General features: G+C 44.6%; 1 protein-coding gene across 1 annotated transcript in view; it reads right to left on the bottom strand.

Annotated features, from left to right (window-relative positions):
- GMDS (GDP-mannose 4,6-dehydratase) overlaps window positions 1-17,475 on the bottom strand; it is a 576,788-nt gene that overhangs the window by 82,745 nt on the left and 476,568 nt on the right. Inside the window, exon 9 of the mRNA XM_072729241.1 lies at window positions 2,695-2,791. Coding sequence (XP_072585342.1) covers window positions 2,695-2,791 — 97 coding nt within the window. The remainder of the gene's footprint in view (window positions 1-2,694; window positions 2,792-17,475) is intronic.

Below are 17,475 nucleotides of genomic sequence, written 5' to 3'. Positions count from 1 at the left end.
AAAGAGCCTTTTAAAAAACTAACCTGAATCTTATTAAAAAAAAAAAACAACAATGGAGAGTTCTATTTTTCTTTAACTGTATTGGGATATTGATACCCTGAGACCTGATATGTTCTTAATACTTTTTTTTTCCCTCCGAATGTTCTTGATTTTTTTTTTTCCCTCCCATCAGTCATTCTGGAACCACTTCACGCTCTAAGCTTTTGGCTTTGAAGTGCCTCGTGGCTCTTGGATGGTACATGATTAAAGCTGATCAGGAGATGAAACTTTTAAAAGAATTCAAGGAAGAAAGGAAAAAGCCTCTGCCACTTGCAAGACAGACTTACGACACTGAAATGGGAAGGATCCAATTAAGACACAGGAGAATTCATGTCCAGCGTACACCGGGTGCTGACAGGCCTCGGAGAAGCTGGCGCTTCACGGGACTCCTGCTGAAAGACTCTAGATGTGTCGGCTATTGGGGCCCACACCTAAGTGAAAGCTCATTTACAAGTCAGTCTCCAGGCCTGGTCACCTTTCAACGGGGAGAAGACTATCGCCCCTAAGGCAATTCAACATAAGTCTGTCAGGCGGGTCCAAGTTTGGGGAAAACTCGCTGTCCTGAGGAATGAGGTTAAAAGTTTAGTCTCACTATACCAGACAAGCTTGTCCAACAGAATACGGAGTTGAAGTGGGGTGAACAAAATTAATGCAGCCTCAAGGCTTAGAGAGATGAAATGCAGTTGGAAATCCCACCTCGAGAGGGAACCTGGGGTGAGAGCTCCATCAGTGCAGAAATAACGCAAGCATCTGGAGCAAGAAGCCACTCTCCCGTTCAGACGGCATTAGTGTAAACAGAATCGCAGAACAGGTATGATGACAACATGTGAATGAACAAAAGAAACGAGAGGAGGGATGCAGCGTGGGGCAGGAAAGAGGGGTTGATATGGACTCCAGGGACCGGCTTGTTAGTCCAAGGGTCCTTTTCCTGTTCAGCAAATTCTTTTGTTCTGTGTCCTTATCAATCCCACACCTTGCCTAAGTAAGAATGACAGACAAGCCATTCTTAATGACTTCCTAGCTTTTGAAACTATTTTGGTGTCGGAGAGAAAAAGAACCATGTTTAAATTGTTACAGGGACTGAGGTTTCTGTCGGCCCAGTAAATTTTCCACTGGGGGGTGACCATTTTCGTTAGCGAGGACAGAAAGAGATTTGTCCATTTATGTGATGTGTGCCACGTTCCAGAAAAATGACACCCTTGCGGCACCTCTTTGGGGGCAGGAAGCAAATGCGGAGAGGCTAGGGGGCTCCTCGGACAGGCATTCCTTGCTGTGTCAGCAGGAGTGTGCTGGTATCTTCCTCCCCCAGAGACGGAGCACATCCTCTCCTTGGCACACCCACTTGCCATTAGCACAGGGAACCATTGTTCACTGTGTGTCAAAGACCCAGCCGCACCCTGTGCCGGGACAATGCACTGACTCTACAGCCCTCGTCTTTGAGCACTGCTTATTTCCTTTCCTTTTTATTTCCTCCTCTGTGTAAGAGTCCATGAAATGAAGTTTTTTCTTTTGTTTAAAACAATACATTTCAAAGGGTGGTTACTGATGACATAGTCACTTGCAGCCTCTCTTCGCTGGGGTTTTGCTAATCTCTGAGAGACTGTGCGACGGATAGGAATTTGGTTCAAAGCACAGATAAAACAGGTTCTATTCTCACGGCTCACGTACGTTTCATTAAATGACATCTGAACATTTCTTTCTGAAGGTCCTGCTTTCTATCATCTTTAGATTATATTTAACATGTTGGGTTTCGTCACCGTAGTGTGAAGGTAGCCCACGTTAAAGGGACAACACCAAGCTAGAAAGTTTTATCAATTTAGGAAAAGAGGGTGTTATGTTCTAACAATCTATAGGTCATTTCTCAATACAGAAAACTTCTACATTCATCTGTTCGTCAGTCAACGTTTATGAAGCACTTACTTACTATATGAAAAGAAATGTCCTTATCCTCAAAGAATGCACAGTTTGGTAAAAAGAGAAGGTCATGTCAACAAATGAAAACAATAAACTATAATAGGTGCTACAGCATAATTATGTAGAGCCTACAGCGTAGACACAACGGTGCTGGTAGTATACTGACCACAAAAGGATTCATAGGCAGCGCAGCACGTGAACTAAATCCTAACAAATGTCCAGGGGGCTCGCTTACGGCTCAGGCGCGTGTAGGTGCATGTGCACGTGTGCACATGTGAGTGCATGTGTGTCTGGGCAGGCAAGCAGCCCTTCCGATCCCGAGGGCCTGCAGGGCCTGGAGGGCCCGGGGAGCCACACATCCTGCAGGTATCAGGGATCAGCTACCAGCACTAATAATGTGAGGAGACCTGCCTTTGACAGAAGTCTCCATTTCTCAAATCCACTACTTCCTTGGCTCAGGGAAGGAGGATGTCATGCTCTAACAATCTGTACGTCATTACTTCACACAGAGAACTTTTGTATTCATCTACTCATTAGTCAATATTTGTCTTCCTTTATAAAGCAATGGGTTTTGTGGTGAGAATAACATCTCAAATTCAAGGCACTGTATTCTGGTTTGGGACCTGCTCACCGAAGGATGTCAGAGAACCCCGTGGAAAGCTTTGAGATCCGCGGTGAGAATACCTTCCCAGCTAGCCAGCCACACATGGCCATGCCCTGCGTGGCCAGGGGGGTCCTTACCACTTCAGTTGGTCGATAGTACTTGAGATCCACAGTCACGTGAATTTTGCCGGTCTCCTTACATCTGCCCACCTCATTTTCATTCTTCCCTTCCCACCTGTAAGGGAGATAAACACTTAATCAGCCTCTAATTGCTTGGGAGCATTTGCCGTCCTGGAGTCCCTCAGGACGGCTCAGCCTTCTCCCTGCAGGAGTGTATAAGCTCATTAACCACAGGAACACAAGCTGATGTGTAACCAGGTTATCAGGGCAAGCATGACTTTCAAAGCCTTTCCAGATCTGTTTCGGAAGGGCAGGGCTTTTTTCTTTCTTTTTAAGAAAATCGTCACGGGTCCAGAAGTGAGACTTTAGACATGAACAGATTAGCCAGAATGAGGAATTGGGCAGCCTTCAGGGATTTCAAAGATCTTGTACCTCTTTAGACTATTCTTGATAACATCAATTACTATGAAATAATTAATGTCTTCTGCCTCCCCCTTTGTTCTTTATTTTTTTAAATTTGTAGTGATATTTTAGGGGTATTTATTGTAACTTCAATGCATTCCACTTGGGAATAAGTTTCACACCCTAAATTAACCATTTGTCTCATCTTTATCTTATATATAAGCTCCTTTGTTCTACTCAGCAGTAGGCCTCATTAATAAATCTCAGATGATTTAAGCTCCAAAAGGCACACAATTGGTTTACTGCCTGCTAAGAGAGGGTATGTCAGCATCTCTGATTTAGGTACAATGTTCTTTGCACTTAGGTTTTTCCATCCTTAAACATCTACAATTGGAAACAGTAGCCCCCTAGAGTCGATAAGGTGCGTTGTGCAGGATATGCTCATAAGCTTCAATTGCACTTTACGTTCTCATTTTTAAAGGAATGAAAGTACTGGTTTAGTGTTAACCTCTGGATTTCTATAATCTAATATCCAAACAACAGATGATACTATAAAATTAGAATTATTTTTACAAATGAAACTTATCATCCAAGAAAGAAAAGAAAGTGCAAAATAATGTTTGACTTCAATGCTTATCTTTGGGAACTAGTTCGCTCTATCAGTTGGGGATGAATCATATGACAACAGGACAATTTTGTGTGCTCCCTGGACAGAGTCACAGTGGGGATCAAAGGAAAGAAGAGAACATTAAATTAGTTACTTGACTATGACATTCACACATGCCATTGCAGATAAACATTAACTGCTGATCATGGTTATATTTTGGACACAGGTTGGGTATTAGAGACATAAAATGCCCTTCCGAGATTTATTCCTGAATGGCCATCTGAATGTTCTATCCTCAGTTTACCTTTTTCTAGCAGAGGGATAATATTTTATCGTTGGAAAAAATCAGTTTATAAGCACATTGAATCTGCTGACAGACTCAAGGAAAATACAAAGAATGTCCCATAACACACAGAATTATAGTTTATGTTGAACAATGTAAAACTGTACAATTGGCATTTTTCTCTGACTTTTATATTAATTAGTTGCCTCAAAAAGGGGTGTTTGGTAATTTATTTATTTGGTTTAATTTCTTACTATTGATTAGACTAATATGGCAGGATCAGAGCTATGTTTTTGGAAAATTCACATGGAAATGGTATGTGGATGCTTTAGAGCATGCAGACCAAAAATAGTGTAAAATGAGAAAACCTAAGGTGCTGATAAGTCTTGTACATCTCTTTTTTTAAAAAGATTTATTTATTTCAAGAGAAAGAGAGAGCAAGAGAGCACCTGCGCAGGAGAGCAGGGAGAGCAGGGGGAGGGGCAGAGGGAGAGAGGGGATCTCCAGCAGACTCCTTCCTGCTGGGCGTGGAGCATGCAGGGGCAGGGGTGGGGGGGTGGGGGGGTGGGGCTCAATCCCATGACCCTGAGATCATGACCTGAGCTGCAACCAAGAGTCAGATGCTCAACCGACTGAGCCACCTAGGTGCCCCGACCCTGTACATCTCTTAAGGAAAAGACCAGATCTTGGCAGATATCTACTGTAAGGGAAAATAACTGGTAAAATCACCGTGTGTGTGTTTTTTAAATTACCTATTTAATCCCATAGTTCATGGTTTAAGTGGCCTTCAGAAAGGCTATTTGGACCTCACAAGCATTTTTTTATTTTTGTTCACATTGTATACCCACCAAGGGAAACCAGCTCAGCATGTGTATTCCTGACAGTATCTCCCACGAAACCAAAAGGGTTCACAAAACTACTGCTCATAGTTCTGCCGTCGTCCGGTCTGGTGGCTAGGTATGTGATCCACCACGGGTCTACCCACGGGAACACCGGCCTTCCTATTGACAAATCTGCACAGGTCACCCACTTGAGAACAGGAGATTCAAATCTATTTTTAATTGATTTTTTTTTAAGCACACATGAATACACACACATTTAAGTTGCTAAAGGCCTGGGAAAGACCCCGAGAGCTTTCCCTGCCTGGGGAGGGGACGGGAGGGCAGGAGAGGAGTGAGGCGGAGCCAGGGTGTCTCCAGAGCAGGGGCTGACAGGCTGTTCCTGTGAAGAACCAGGAAGTAAATATTTCAGGCTTTACAGATCACATACGGTCTGTTACAGATTCTTCCTTTTATCCTCCCCCTTGTTTTCTTCCCCCTCCTTTTCCTCTTCATCATCATCATCTTTTTCTTTTTTAACTACCCTTTAAAACTGTAAAAACATCCAACAGGTTACATTGCTGGACCAGCCTGAATTTTCCTGTTTACTACTGATTCTCTTTGACTGCTCTGCAGCCAAATGCTAACCTCTGGGATTTTAACAGTAGTTGAGATGGGAAAAGATTGATGGAAGGAATCTGCAACATAGATTGATAGATTGGAGTTTGATGCCACTTGGATACCTTTGGAATAAGCTTCGGGCACACAGGCCTCCTTGGCCCCTGTCTGTCGGGCTGCCACCTTGCAAATGCTATCTATGGTCCCAGCCATCTCCAGGGCCATGATACTGCCCCCACAATTAATATGGTTGCATTGAATGATCAGCTGTGAACAGGAAATGGCTCAAAGCAGAAGTGAGTTGGCAAAAACCACTTTACAATTTGCCCTAGGTCTGCATGAGGGCCATAAGGCAAAGTTTCGGCCAAGGCCCAAAACACATTCGGTTACAGCAATACATGAAACACTTGTATTAACAAGTAAAAGGTAACAGCTAACTTGTCCTAACAAGCAATGTTATGACTCAAAGCAGAGCTGGGATGTTAAGACAGGAAGGTGACTTGGCGGGGAATAGAGGATTCTATTCTAATTCATAGAATTGCTACCCACCAACTTAGATCAGCAGGTCTCTGAGCAGAGACCCCATATGATTCAAAGTTTTATAATATATTGTCGACTCCCAATAAGCATTAAATTGCAACAGAAAGCATTCAAGAATAATGGAATCAAGCACAATAAGGCAAGATGAAGTGCTATTAAAATCTACTCAACTAGGAATTCCTTTAATGAACAATAAAACAAAGTCAACTGTATTAAGTCAAGTTTAGGAGACAGAGCTGAAGTAAGGGAGGGGACGACGCACTCCTTCTAGCAACTTGATATCATAAAAGCTCTCAGGAATCATTTTAAAAAAATACTATCTTATTAGGACAGATATGGAAATAGGAGGTTGCCAGAGGCTAAAGTTTAGAAAGTGACATAAAGTAGTCCCAGAAGAATGATCAGGTTCTGGATAAAGGTGGTAGTTTGCACACTTTTGCTCCTTCTTCAGTTTATTCTGAGGAATAAACTCAGAAGGGCTAAAAGAACAAGAAAGAGACATGAGAAACCAAATTCTGGAAGCTAGAAAGCCAGATGGATGAGTGTTAAAGGACTTAGCAGAAGCCCTAGAAAACAGACTCCTAAGCCAGCACTGGGGAAGCTGAGAATGAACCCAATTTACACTTGCAGAAGCCCTCAGATGTCAGGAAGTGAGGGCGGATTACAACTCTCCCTGAGAAGCAGTGTGTGCCCAGTCCCCTCCCAGATTCCACATCACTTGGCAACTGGCTCACCCTCCCTGGAGAACAAGGTCCCAGGACTGAAGGTCACTGGGCTGGTGAAGGGTGGGGTCACCAGGCCGAAAAGGAGGAAAAATTCAGTGAAGTATGTGTGCTGCGCGCTGAGACTCTCCAGCAGCATGCTGGCAGCCAGGCACCTCTCCTTCTGGGCAGGAGGCTAGGCTCTTCCCTGGGCATCAGACATTCTCCAGCTAACCGGTCCTGTCAGGTCTCCCGACAGCGACACAGTCAACCAGCTCTAACCATGTTCTTAGAAACTCCCAATTAGGTTTTTAGGTCTTTCATCCATTTTGAGTTTATTTTTGTGTCTGGTGTAAGAAAGGACCCAGTTTTATTTTTCTGCATGAGGCTTTCCAATTCTTCCCACACTGTTTGTTGAAGAGACTTTTTTTTTCTTCTTCTATTGGATATTCTTTCCTGCTTTGTTGAAGATGAGTTGACCATAGAGTTGAGGGCTCATTTCTGGGTTGTCTGTTCTGTTGCATTGATCTATGTGTCTGTTTTTGTGTCAGTACCACACTGTCTTGATGATTACAGCTTTGTAATACACCTTGAAATCCAGAATCGTGATGTCCCTAGCTTTGGTTTTCTTTTTCAACATTGTTTTGGCTACTTGGGATCTTTTTTGGTTCCATACACATTTTAGAATTATTTGCTCCAGCTTTGTGAAAAGTGCTGATGGTATTTTGATGGGGATTGCCCTGGATGTGTAGACTGTTTTGGGTAGTGTCGACATTTTAACAATATTTGATCTTCTCATTCATGAGCATGGAATCGTTTTTCCATTTCTTTGAATCTTTTTTTCATAAGTGTTCTATAGTTTTCAGAGTACAAATCCTTCACCTCATTGGTTAGGTTTATTTCTAGGTGTCTTATGGTTTTTGGTGCAGTTGTAAATGGGATCAACTCCTTGATTTCTCTTTCTTCTGCTTCATTGTTAATGTATAGAAATGCAATTGACTTTGTGCATTGATTTTATGTCCTGCAACTTTGTTAAATTCCTATATCAGTTCTAGCAATTTTGGGGTGGAGTTTCTGTGTTTTCTACACAGAATATCACGTCATCTGCAAAGAGTGAAAATATGACTTCTTCTTTGCTGATTTGTATGCCTTTTATTTCTTTTTGTTGTCTGATTGCTGAGGCTATAGGACTTCTAGTACTATGCTGAACAACAGTTGTGAGTGTGTAGGCCCTCACTTTTAAACATGAGCAGAAAAACAAGGACTACCAGATAGAGGTGTGGGGAAAACTACATTTTTGAAAGAGAAATCATAACAAATGAATTGAAAAACAGCAACTTGGGGGACATAGAAACAGGAAAGGTAATTAAAAAAAAAAAACAAAACAAAAAAGACAAAAACTCACATATTCCACCATTAATACCTCCAGAGAGAAGAAAATATGCTAAAGAAACAAAAACAAGATACTATATAACAAAGGACAATCTGAGGGGGAAAAAAAGAGATTTTAGAAATTGAAAAGTTAAAAATTCAAGAGAAAGAAGATTTTGGAGACAAATTGAGGAAATTTCCCAGAAAGTAGAGAAAGAAAAGAGAGAGAGAGAGAGAGAGAGAGAGAGACATGAAAAACTAGAAGGAAGATAAGAAAATCAGAAGATGGCCTCAAGAGGTCAGTATAATAGGATTTCCAGGAAAAAATGAAGCCGAGCAGAGCAGATAATTAAGTTAAATCAAGAAAACTGATCAGAGCAGAAGAATATGCATTTTCAGACTGAAAGGGCCCAAGAGAGTGCCCCAAATAATGGATGGGACCCACATCACATGAAATTTCAGACACTCAAGACAAAGACTTTGAGAGAGAACACAGAGGGACAGGGAGTGAGAGTGGCCCTCAGCCTCCCGTAGTAACACTGCAAATGAAAAGGCAATAGAGCAATGCCTTCAAAATTCTGAGGGAAGAACATTTCCAAACCAACAAATGTAGATCAGCTGCCTTAATTCTGAGGACAGAATAAAGGTATTTTCAGATACACCTCGTCAAAAATATTTACTTTTCATGCACTATTCTTAGGAAACTAATTAAGATTTTGCTCCATCAAGCAAAGAGTTTCTAAAAAAGATGCCAGGAAGTAGAGGACCCAACTCAAGAGAGTGACTGAGAGAACCCTCCCAGATGAGCATGAAGGCAGGTCGCAGACTGCTAACCCTCCACCAGACTAGATGGGATGAGGTCGGAAGGTTCTAGAGGCCCTGCTAGAGGAAGACGTGACTGATAGAACAACCCATGGACCTGAACCCCTTCAAAGGCGATTTAGACAGCTGGGACAAGGTCTGGGGGAAAAAATACAGAAAATAAAGCAAAGTGGAAAAAATACAGAAAATAAAGCAAAGAAACACAAATAAGAATTATTAGCAAGCAAATGACAATTGTACAAAGAAAAAATAATTGTAGTTTACTGGAAAGAATACCATAGATCAGCCATGATAATGTAACACTGAATAATGTTAATGTTGAATAATGATACTGTTAAGCTAGCCACAAATTAAAACATAACAACAGAATATTCAGAGAATGAAGGGATGGGGCAATGGGAGGAACAGCAAACAAAACCATCATTTTAAATAAGAGGAGGCCAACAGTAATGCCTAGAAGGGGATAAAAATCAAGAACCAGCAATAAAAACATGCTACTGAGCAACACGGAGGGAAACGCCAAAGTGATCAGTTAAAAGAGCATAACAGGGTGCTACAGAATTTCCAGAGAGAGAACAGAAAGACAGAGAGGGCAGTAATCTTTCTTGGGGTAAATCAAGATAATTTGCCAGAGCAGAAAAGCATACATTTCCAGATGGAAAGTGCCCAAAGAATGGCCCAACCACAGCAAGAGCTGTGGAAATGCAGAAAAGGGGTGGACGGCGGGAGACCGCTGGGGTTTGTGACAATTCCAATGATTAAAATTTAAATCGTGTGCTGGTGTAACTGGAAAAAAGAAACGACAAGGAAGGAAAACATGACACAAACTGCTGTCTCTGACCACGGCCATCCCCAGCAGCTCCCTCCACAGGGCCCGCAGAGCTCTGCCCCAGGATTTGGCGCCCCTGCCTCCTCCCCTGAAGACCCAGTGCTTCCTCCACAGCTCCTCCTCCTCCCCCTGTGCAGGAGCTGATGTCATGGGGCCTGAAGGCTCAACACCCCAGCTCCCAACCCACCAAGAGAGGAGAACACTCATGGGGCAGGTGGATCAAGTCTGCAAAGACCAAGGAGGAGCCACCGGGGAAGAAGCAGGCAAACTGTAGAGCGTCTGATCCCAGAAACCGCGGGAAGAGGTGTGTTCACCAAGGGAAGGAGAGCACACCAACAAGGCCAGATGATGGGGAGACGTCAAGGACTGGAGAACCGAGACAGGTCCCTGGGGGGGAGGGGGGCGGAGGAGCTGCTTTGATGACGTGATGGGGCGGACGGTGGACTGAGGTGTAGTGGAGGGAGGGGAGACAGTAGGAAGAGGCAACTCTTTGGTACCTTTTGAGAGAGCAGGGGAAGGAGAGGAAGGAGCAACGTCTGGGGGAACGAGTGTTTGCAGGGGTGCATTGTTTAAAGAGGTAAGTTTTCGAGAGTGTCAGGATGTTGTTGATGGGAAGAAGCTGTGAAGGGCGCTGAGGGCAGAGAAGGGAGAGGCAGCTGATAGTTTCTTGAGGAGGCGAGAGAGCTGCAGCCCAAGGCCGGGAGAAGGGCTGTTCCTGGAGGGGAGTCAGGAGACTGGTTAGTGGGAAAACAGAGGAAGATAGAGTATAATTTTTTCTTAAAGATTTTATTTATTTGAGAGAGAGAACATGAGAGAGAGAGAGAGAGAGACAGAGAGAGAGAGAGAGAGAGAGAGATCAGGAGCAGTGGAGAGGGGGGGAGGGAGAAGCAGATTCCCCGCTGAGCAGGGAGCCCGATGCAGGGCTCGATCCCGGGACCTCGGGGTCATGACCTGTGCGGAAGGCAGATGCTTGACCGACTGAGCCACCCAGGCGCCCAGGATCATAGTTTTAATCACAAACTTTACTTTCTAAAAGACAACACCAGTGTAGAGGTCGTACCAGGAACGGATGAGGACTTGCGTCGTACACAGAAGGACAACATCGCTTTTCAAATGTAGACTCCTTTGTCTCCATTTCTGCTCTGTCTTATTCCATTTAATCTATATTAATAATGATGATTGTTATTAAAGAAGGGGGTTCCAGCTCCTAAATGCCGTTCATGAATGATCAACCACAACAAAAAGTGAACAATTTAAATCCATGGCACAGCTGTCCCTGTCACTTGCTGCAGTAACGACTGCCTTCAGCACAAGGGTCTCTAGCGAATGCCAGGCCAGGCGGCGAATCCCGCACCCAGAGGCAGGCAGTTGATCCCTGGAGAGAAAGGAGTTTAGGTGGCTGAGCAATTCCGGGAAGGCCATCGGACGGCACCTCTATGTCACACAGTTGGAATAAGCAGATGGGTGTGGAGCCCTCTTAAAAGGTCACTGTCATTTTCACCGGGGATGCCCCTCCCAGACATTATTACCAGTAAGAGTTGTTGACTGGTTAATGTTTTCCTTGCTTTCTTCTTTTAATCAGTATCACTGAGACTTAAATTGTACTTTCAAAGCGTCGTCCGTATGCTTTAAGAGATCATGTTGGTGCGATTCATTCAATGAAAAAAAAAAAGCTTTGTGTGGTCACGTCTGATGAGGGCAGCTCGAGAGCTCAGATAGGAAAAAGCCCCGAGACTGTTCTTCTCAGCTGTAAAAAAGGCAGCGAAGGGAAGGCCAAACACACGGCCAGTTTTTAAATGAGCCTGGGGGTTTCTGTGCGGCCTTCGCATGGATTGCTAACCGTGCTCTACCCACCAGCTTTATTTTTATTTATTTTAACTCTGCTGGGGCGTCCTGTCCACCCCTAAGGAACGCGGGTGGGCTTTCTTCTGTTTTACAGGAGTAAGTAAGGAGACGGAACGGAGGTCTGACTAAGGGGCTATGATGGGAAGGTGCAATTTAAGGACTAGTGCTTGGGCTCTCCATGCGTCTCAGCCACAGCTTAGGGCCTCCTCCATCATTTGTACCTCTTCTCTTCGCCCAGCCTTATCTATTCTTCTTCCCTGCTCCCATTTCCCAACAATCTTCGCTGAACACCTAGTAAGTGCCTACTAGGAGCACCGACCAAGCTAAGCTGGGTGCCAGAGACACAGGTACGAGCAAGTAAGATGGTCTTTGCCCTGAAGGGGCATAAAGTCTCGTGGCAGATGACAGTAGAAGGTAGACAGGGTGCTCGTAGAGGACTGGGAGGGCACCTAGCAAGACTTGGTTGAGCGTAGGATGCTGGGCTGGGGAGGATGTCTAAGCTAAGACCTAGAGAATGAGTGGGAAGTGCGGCGAAGCAGAGGGAAGAGTAGGTGTGAGTATCTCTCAATATGCCCCAATGTGGTCAGGCTGGTCCAACCCAGTTCATCAGCTTGCCCATCGCCCACAGACAAGTTACTAACTCCTGCCTCCGTGCCTTTTCTCATGCCATTCCACCCACTTGGAATGCTTTCTCTCTTCTTAACTACCATCCATATCTGCCTCGTTGGCCAAGAGCCTGCTTGAATCCACCTTTCTGCAGACATTGCTCCAATTGTGATCACGGCGATACTACTTCAGTGCTGATACGGTGAATTTGCACAATACCAACATCTATTTGTGTATGTTTGTAGGTAACGTGTTCTTATCGTCAGGCAGTTAGAGCCTACGCTTCTCAAAGGCAAGGAAACGTCTTCTGATTCTCTGAGATGAGTTTCGCTTTTGAGAGAAAAATAAAGTGGAAAAACTGAGCACGTTTATTGAGTATCTACTATGTGTCGGGGACTTTGCGACTGTGCCGATGAGTTCGGAGGCCGTGATCTCGAGGAGTGCCGTCCAGCAGCCGCACCCTGACCTCCATCCCCTGGCCTTCCACTTTTCACAGGCTTCCTCACCCTCAACCTCAAGGTGCCAGGGCCAGAAATCCCACCCACCGGGGAACGATTCCCAATCAGGGGGAGAATATGCATGAGCACAAAAGGACTTGTTACCTCAGCCAGGAGGATTTTAAATGTACGGGTTTCTTTTTAAATGTACAATAATTTTTGCTCCTTGCTGTTTTTACTCAAAATGTAGACGGAGTGCCACAAACCAGGATAAATATTTCCATTGGCCAAAACATCCTTTTCTCCCCAGCACAGATGGTGGCGGCTCACAAGGTTGCTCACAACCCTCTTCTCAAAATTTAACAAGATTAATGACAGAAAATTAGTTAAGACAATTATTTGCCTGTTCGGTTTATGCTACTATCACTTTAGCTGTCGGAGAAAAGTGCTTCCTTTTCGCATTACTTAGTAATAAGTTGATGGGAAAGTGAAAAGCAAAACACAACACTAAAAACAACCTCAACAGTGCACCCTCCTCCAAATAAACAAACACCCTGTAATGTTCTTGGAAGAACACATCTGTTGTCATAATGGTGCCTTCTCAATACAAGTGACCAAATGGGAACTTAATTGCCTAACACGTCACCTTAAATTTTATCAGGGTCGCATACTGATCTGTTCCCCAGTGTCTTCTATTCACCCAAACTGAAACGGATGTGCTATTTGCTAATAAATTCAAGGCAAAACTCACTCAGAGGATACCCATGATACAGGAGCAAATATTGGTGTCAAGTCAAAACATACAGATGGCAACACATTTTTCAAGCTTTTTCAGTAAAAATTACAAGATAATTTCAAATTACAAGATAAGAATTGGGAATAGATAACAGATCTTACAACAGTGAAGGTGAGAATGCTGTAGATACCGATTGGTGTATCTGATACGAAAGCCTCGCGGTAACAAGGTGAAGGAAAAAGCTCAGTTTGGAGGAAATATCCGTAACTTTCCTTTAAGCACAAGAAGCACAGCTGGTAAAAACTGTGCGAGGGCACAACCGATGGCACCACGAATCAAGCTCCCCCTCGCCTTCTAGAGCCACCTGTTCACCAAATCCTATTGATTCTGTCTTTCTTGGGTCAACCTGACTCTGTCTGCCTCTCCACACCCGTGTAACTTAAGGTCCTTATCATCCCCCGTTAGTAGCTCCTGCGGGGAAGAAGCATAGTGGCTTCTCTATGGCTGTCGCCGCCCTGAGAGACTGACCCCCGACGAACCTAACCTGGGAACTTAGGGCGATAATGAGCACACCTGGAAGGCTTTTCTGGGCTAGCTGGCTTCTGGATATCCATTTGGGCTCAAGTAAGGAGGTATCATGGAGCGGCCCACTGCAGGCCAGCTGTTGCAAGCTCGGGGGACAACGGTGACCGCGACAGAGGTCCGGCCTGTCTCATGGGCTTACAGTTGCAGATCTCAGAGGACAGGAGGTACTCAAGGAGCTCTGAGTGGTGCAACAGCTGGCGGGGGTGGGATTTGCTTCTAGCGACAGAGCTTCAGAACAAAGCTGCAGATAGTGAGGATCACCCGTGAAAGAGCCTTCAAATCTTGCTTTTTTCACCAGAACTCAGACTCTTGAACCCTCAGAGCCAAGACTTAGCTTCCTTTGCTCCCTCGGCACTACGGCGGGGCCTTCTCTTGCACAGAGGCCCGTGGGCCTGGATCTGGTTCTGTAAACTGTCTGCCTGTGGCGGGACTCCGCGGTCAGCACGCGACCATCGCATCGCAAAGCTTTGACGGATGTGAACAAGCAGGATGAAAACGCAGTGTCAAGAGAGGGCTTTCTGAGCCAGAAAACACTCACTTCATACCTTGGCTCTACCACTCACTAGCTGGGTAACCTTTGGAGGATGCTTCACTTCACTGTGCCTCAGTTTCCTTCTCCGGGAAACAGTGCCCCAGCCCTGGAATTAAACTGAACACAAGCGGGCAGCTAGTAGCACACTCTGGGGCTCACGCTAAATGATCATGAAGTGCTGCGGTGCACCTGTTGTTTCCGTCTGCTCAGCACCACTTTCTGCCTTTCTTCTAGAAATACCATCTCCCTTGGGGACAGACCTAGATCCTCTCCCAGTTAGATCGGGGATTTCTATGGGGCTGCCAAGCACAGAACTTTTCCCTCTAGAACTTTGGCTTTACCCAACAGTCTATAGGTTACCACAGGGCCCAGTGGGGCCAGCCAGCATCCTTCCTCAGGGGGTTTCTACACGGGTGACTTTCAAAAAGTTTCTATTCCTCACTCATTGTATCAGTCAATGTCCCCAGAAATGCTGTGCGTGCTGCCCTAGGGCCGTGCTGAGGGGACGGAGGCAGCATTCCAAGGAGCAGACGTCCAGGTCCTGGACACCGAGTCCAAGGCTGTTTTGAGTGTAGTTCACTTACTTAAAAACAAAAACAAAAAAATTCTGACTACTAAAAATGTTCATTCCCTTGTCTCTCCCTCCTGGTATAAATACTTTCCTTATGCTTCAGGCTTTATCAGCATGGACATTTCACAAGGTAAAAAAGAGTAAGAGTTTATTTCATATCATCCTTCATAACTTCTGGAGCTCAGTCGAACACACCTAAAAATAAAATGTCAAGTTTGATTCCTTGAGAAAACACAAACACAGAGTGCACATATTTTTGCAGACTAAGATGTTACGTTGCCTCCACTGTCGAGTGGAGTAAATTGATTTCTTCAAAAGTACATTTTAATAAAGCCTTTGGAGGATCATTTAAAAGCAATGTGAATTCTATATTAAAAAGGTGTAAAAAAAAAACAAACAAACCCTCAATCCCAACATAAGTAATCCACAATACATTTTTAAGTCCACAAAAGAATATGGAAAATCTTCTCAAAACATGAAATATCTTCTGTAAAATAATAAATTGAGGGCAGAAAGATAATCAGGATGACTAAATTACATTGCAAAGGTTGTTTTCTACACTTTTGATTTTGGTTTAAATTTTCAACTTGCAGCATTGTATTTAAAACAAAAAAGACCAGGACACCCAGGTGGCTCAGCGGTTGAGCGTCTGCCTTCGGCTCAGGTCGTGATCCCGGGGTCCTGGGATCGGGTCTTGCATCGGGCTCTCTGTAGGGAGCCTGCTTCTCCCTCTGCCTGTCTCTGCCTCTCTCTCTATGTCTCTGTTTTTAAAAATCTTTAAAACAAAACAAAACAAAAAAACAAAAAACCATATCTTTGTCTTTGTCTTTACATTCTTTAATTTGTCTAATTAATGTTAGTTTCCTATGAAATGTTTTTTATGGAAAACAAATGTATAAGTCAGCGAGTAAGGAAGAAAATATAAGTGAAGACTGATTTATACAAAGTAATTCTAATTAAAATTTTTTGTTCTATATATTACAATTCAGAAACAAAATTACCTTAAGAGCACTACAAATAGGACATTGGTCATGGGTTTATGGACTTTCACATAGTTCGGGGATTTAAGCAATGTCAAATGTTTCAAAATGTGACATGTTATAGGAAAGCATGTTACATTTTCCAAAAGATAAGCTCTTGGGCATTCTGCAGTTTTCAGGTTATGTTATTCTGTGGAGTTTCCAGTCATCTCTGGTCTACACCTCTTTCAAGCCATAGGAAAGAAGAGAGGTGTGAATGACTCCCGGGTTTTAGTTTTCTTCATCTCATCTTAGTGCACTCCTGATTTTACTCACGGCAGAAATAGAAAGTCTAGAGAACTCTTTTTACATCAGTTTATCAGATGATAAATTCAATTCGATTGCAGTTAAATTCAGCTGGCACTTAAGTGACCTTATGAGTCCTGGAGATGTGACGGATAGAATGGAAAAGGAAGAAAAGGAACAAACAAGTTGCAAGTGTGCCCTGGACTGTTCTCACAGGAGGCCCTGGAATTTTTAAGACTTTTCATTTTTAAGCAAGTGCCCCCCCCTCCTCCGAGAAACCCCCTATACCAAATCCCCCAATTTCCAAAAATTATTTTTCCATAATTGATTTAAATTAAATGGGTGATTTATTTACCAGCCGTCTGACAGTACAGCGGGGGTAGTAATCAGTTCGGAAGAGAAGGAGAACTAGATTGTCCCCTGCAGGAGCCCACGGGGCTGTCAACCAGTCACAGGCGACCCACAAGGTACAAAGGGATTAGGGACCCGGCTCGGGGATTGTCACGCTTCCAGTCAGAGCTGAGATGCCACGGCTCCCTCAGGCTGGGCCACTCAGGCGTGCCCCGTGGACCCGCAGCACGGGCATCTCTAGGATCCTGTCGGAAATGCAGAGTCTCAGGCCCTGCCCGGACCTACTGGTCCCAAATCTGCATTTTAAAAGAACTCCCACCGATTCACAGGCCAGTGACGGCGGAGAACCACTGCTCTGGGGCAGGCGTCCAGCAGAAAGGCGCTCTGATCCTGAGAGTGGCCAGACGCTTCTGAGGAGGGGGCGGCCGTCGAGGCGGGGACAGGGCCTCGCTGTGTCCCCGCCGCCCTTCCCTGCCGCGGCTCGCTTGCTTCTGAGCCGCCCACATGCATCGGCCGGACCAGTCGCCTCATCTCAGCGCTTCCACATTTTATTTATCCCTTGTTTTCACTGTTGATCAACGTTTTCAACCAATTACCCGTTTTATTAATCACAAACACTCAGAGCTTCAGAAGCATCAGCCACTGTTTCAGGTGCTTCATGTGTATTTAACCCGCTTAGTCCTTACCAGGTCCCTGTGAGGCGGGAACTCTGCTACCCCCGTTGCACAGCGGGGGAAACGGAGCCACAGGGATGGTGAGTGACCCCATGGAAGGTCAGGGCTGGGGTGCCAGCTCAGTAGCAGCCACACCGTACAGATACGGAGACGCGTCTCGGCCCCGGGATCCAGCAGGTCTGAGATAAATTAGACAGAGGCATGCA

Source organism: Vulpes vulpes, chromosome 12 (genome assembly GCF_048418805.1).
Source record: "Vulpes vulpes isolate BD-2025 chromosome 12, VulVul3, whole genome shotgun sequence".
In the NCBI taxonomy this organism is placed as follows: Eukaryota; Metazoa; Chordata; class Mammalia; order Carnivora; family Canidae; genus Vulpes; species Vulpes vulpes.
This window is presented reverse-complemented; position numbering and strand designations above follow the sequence as displayed.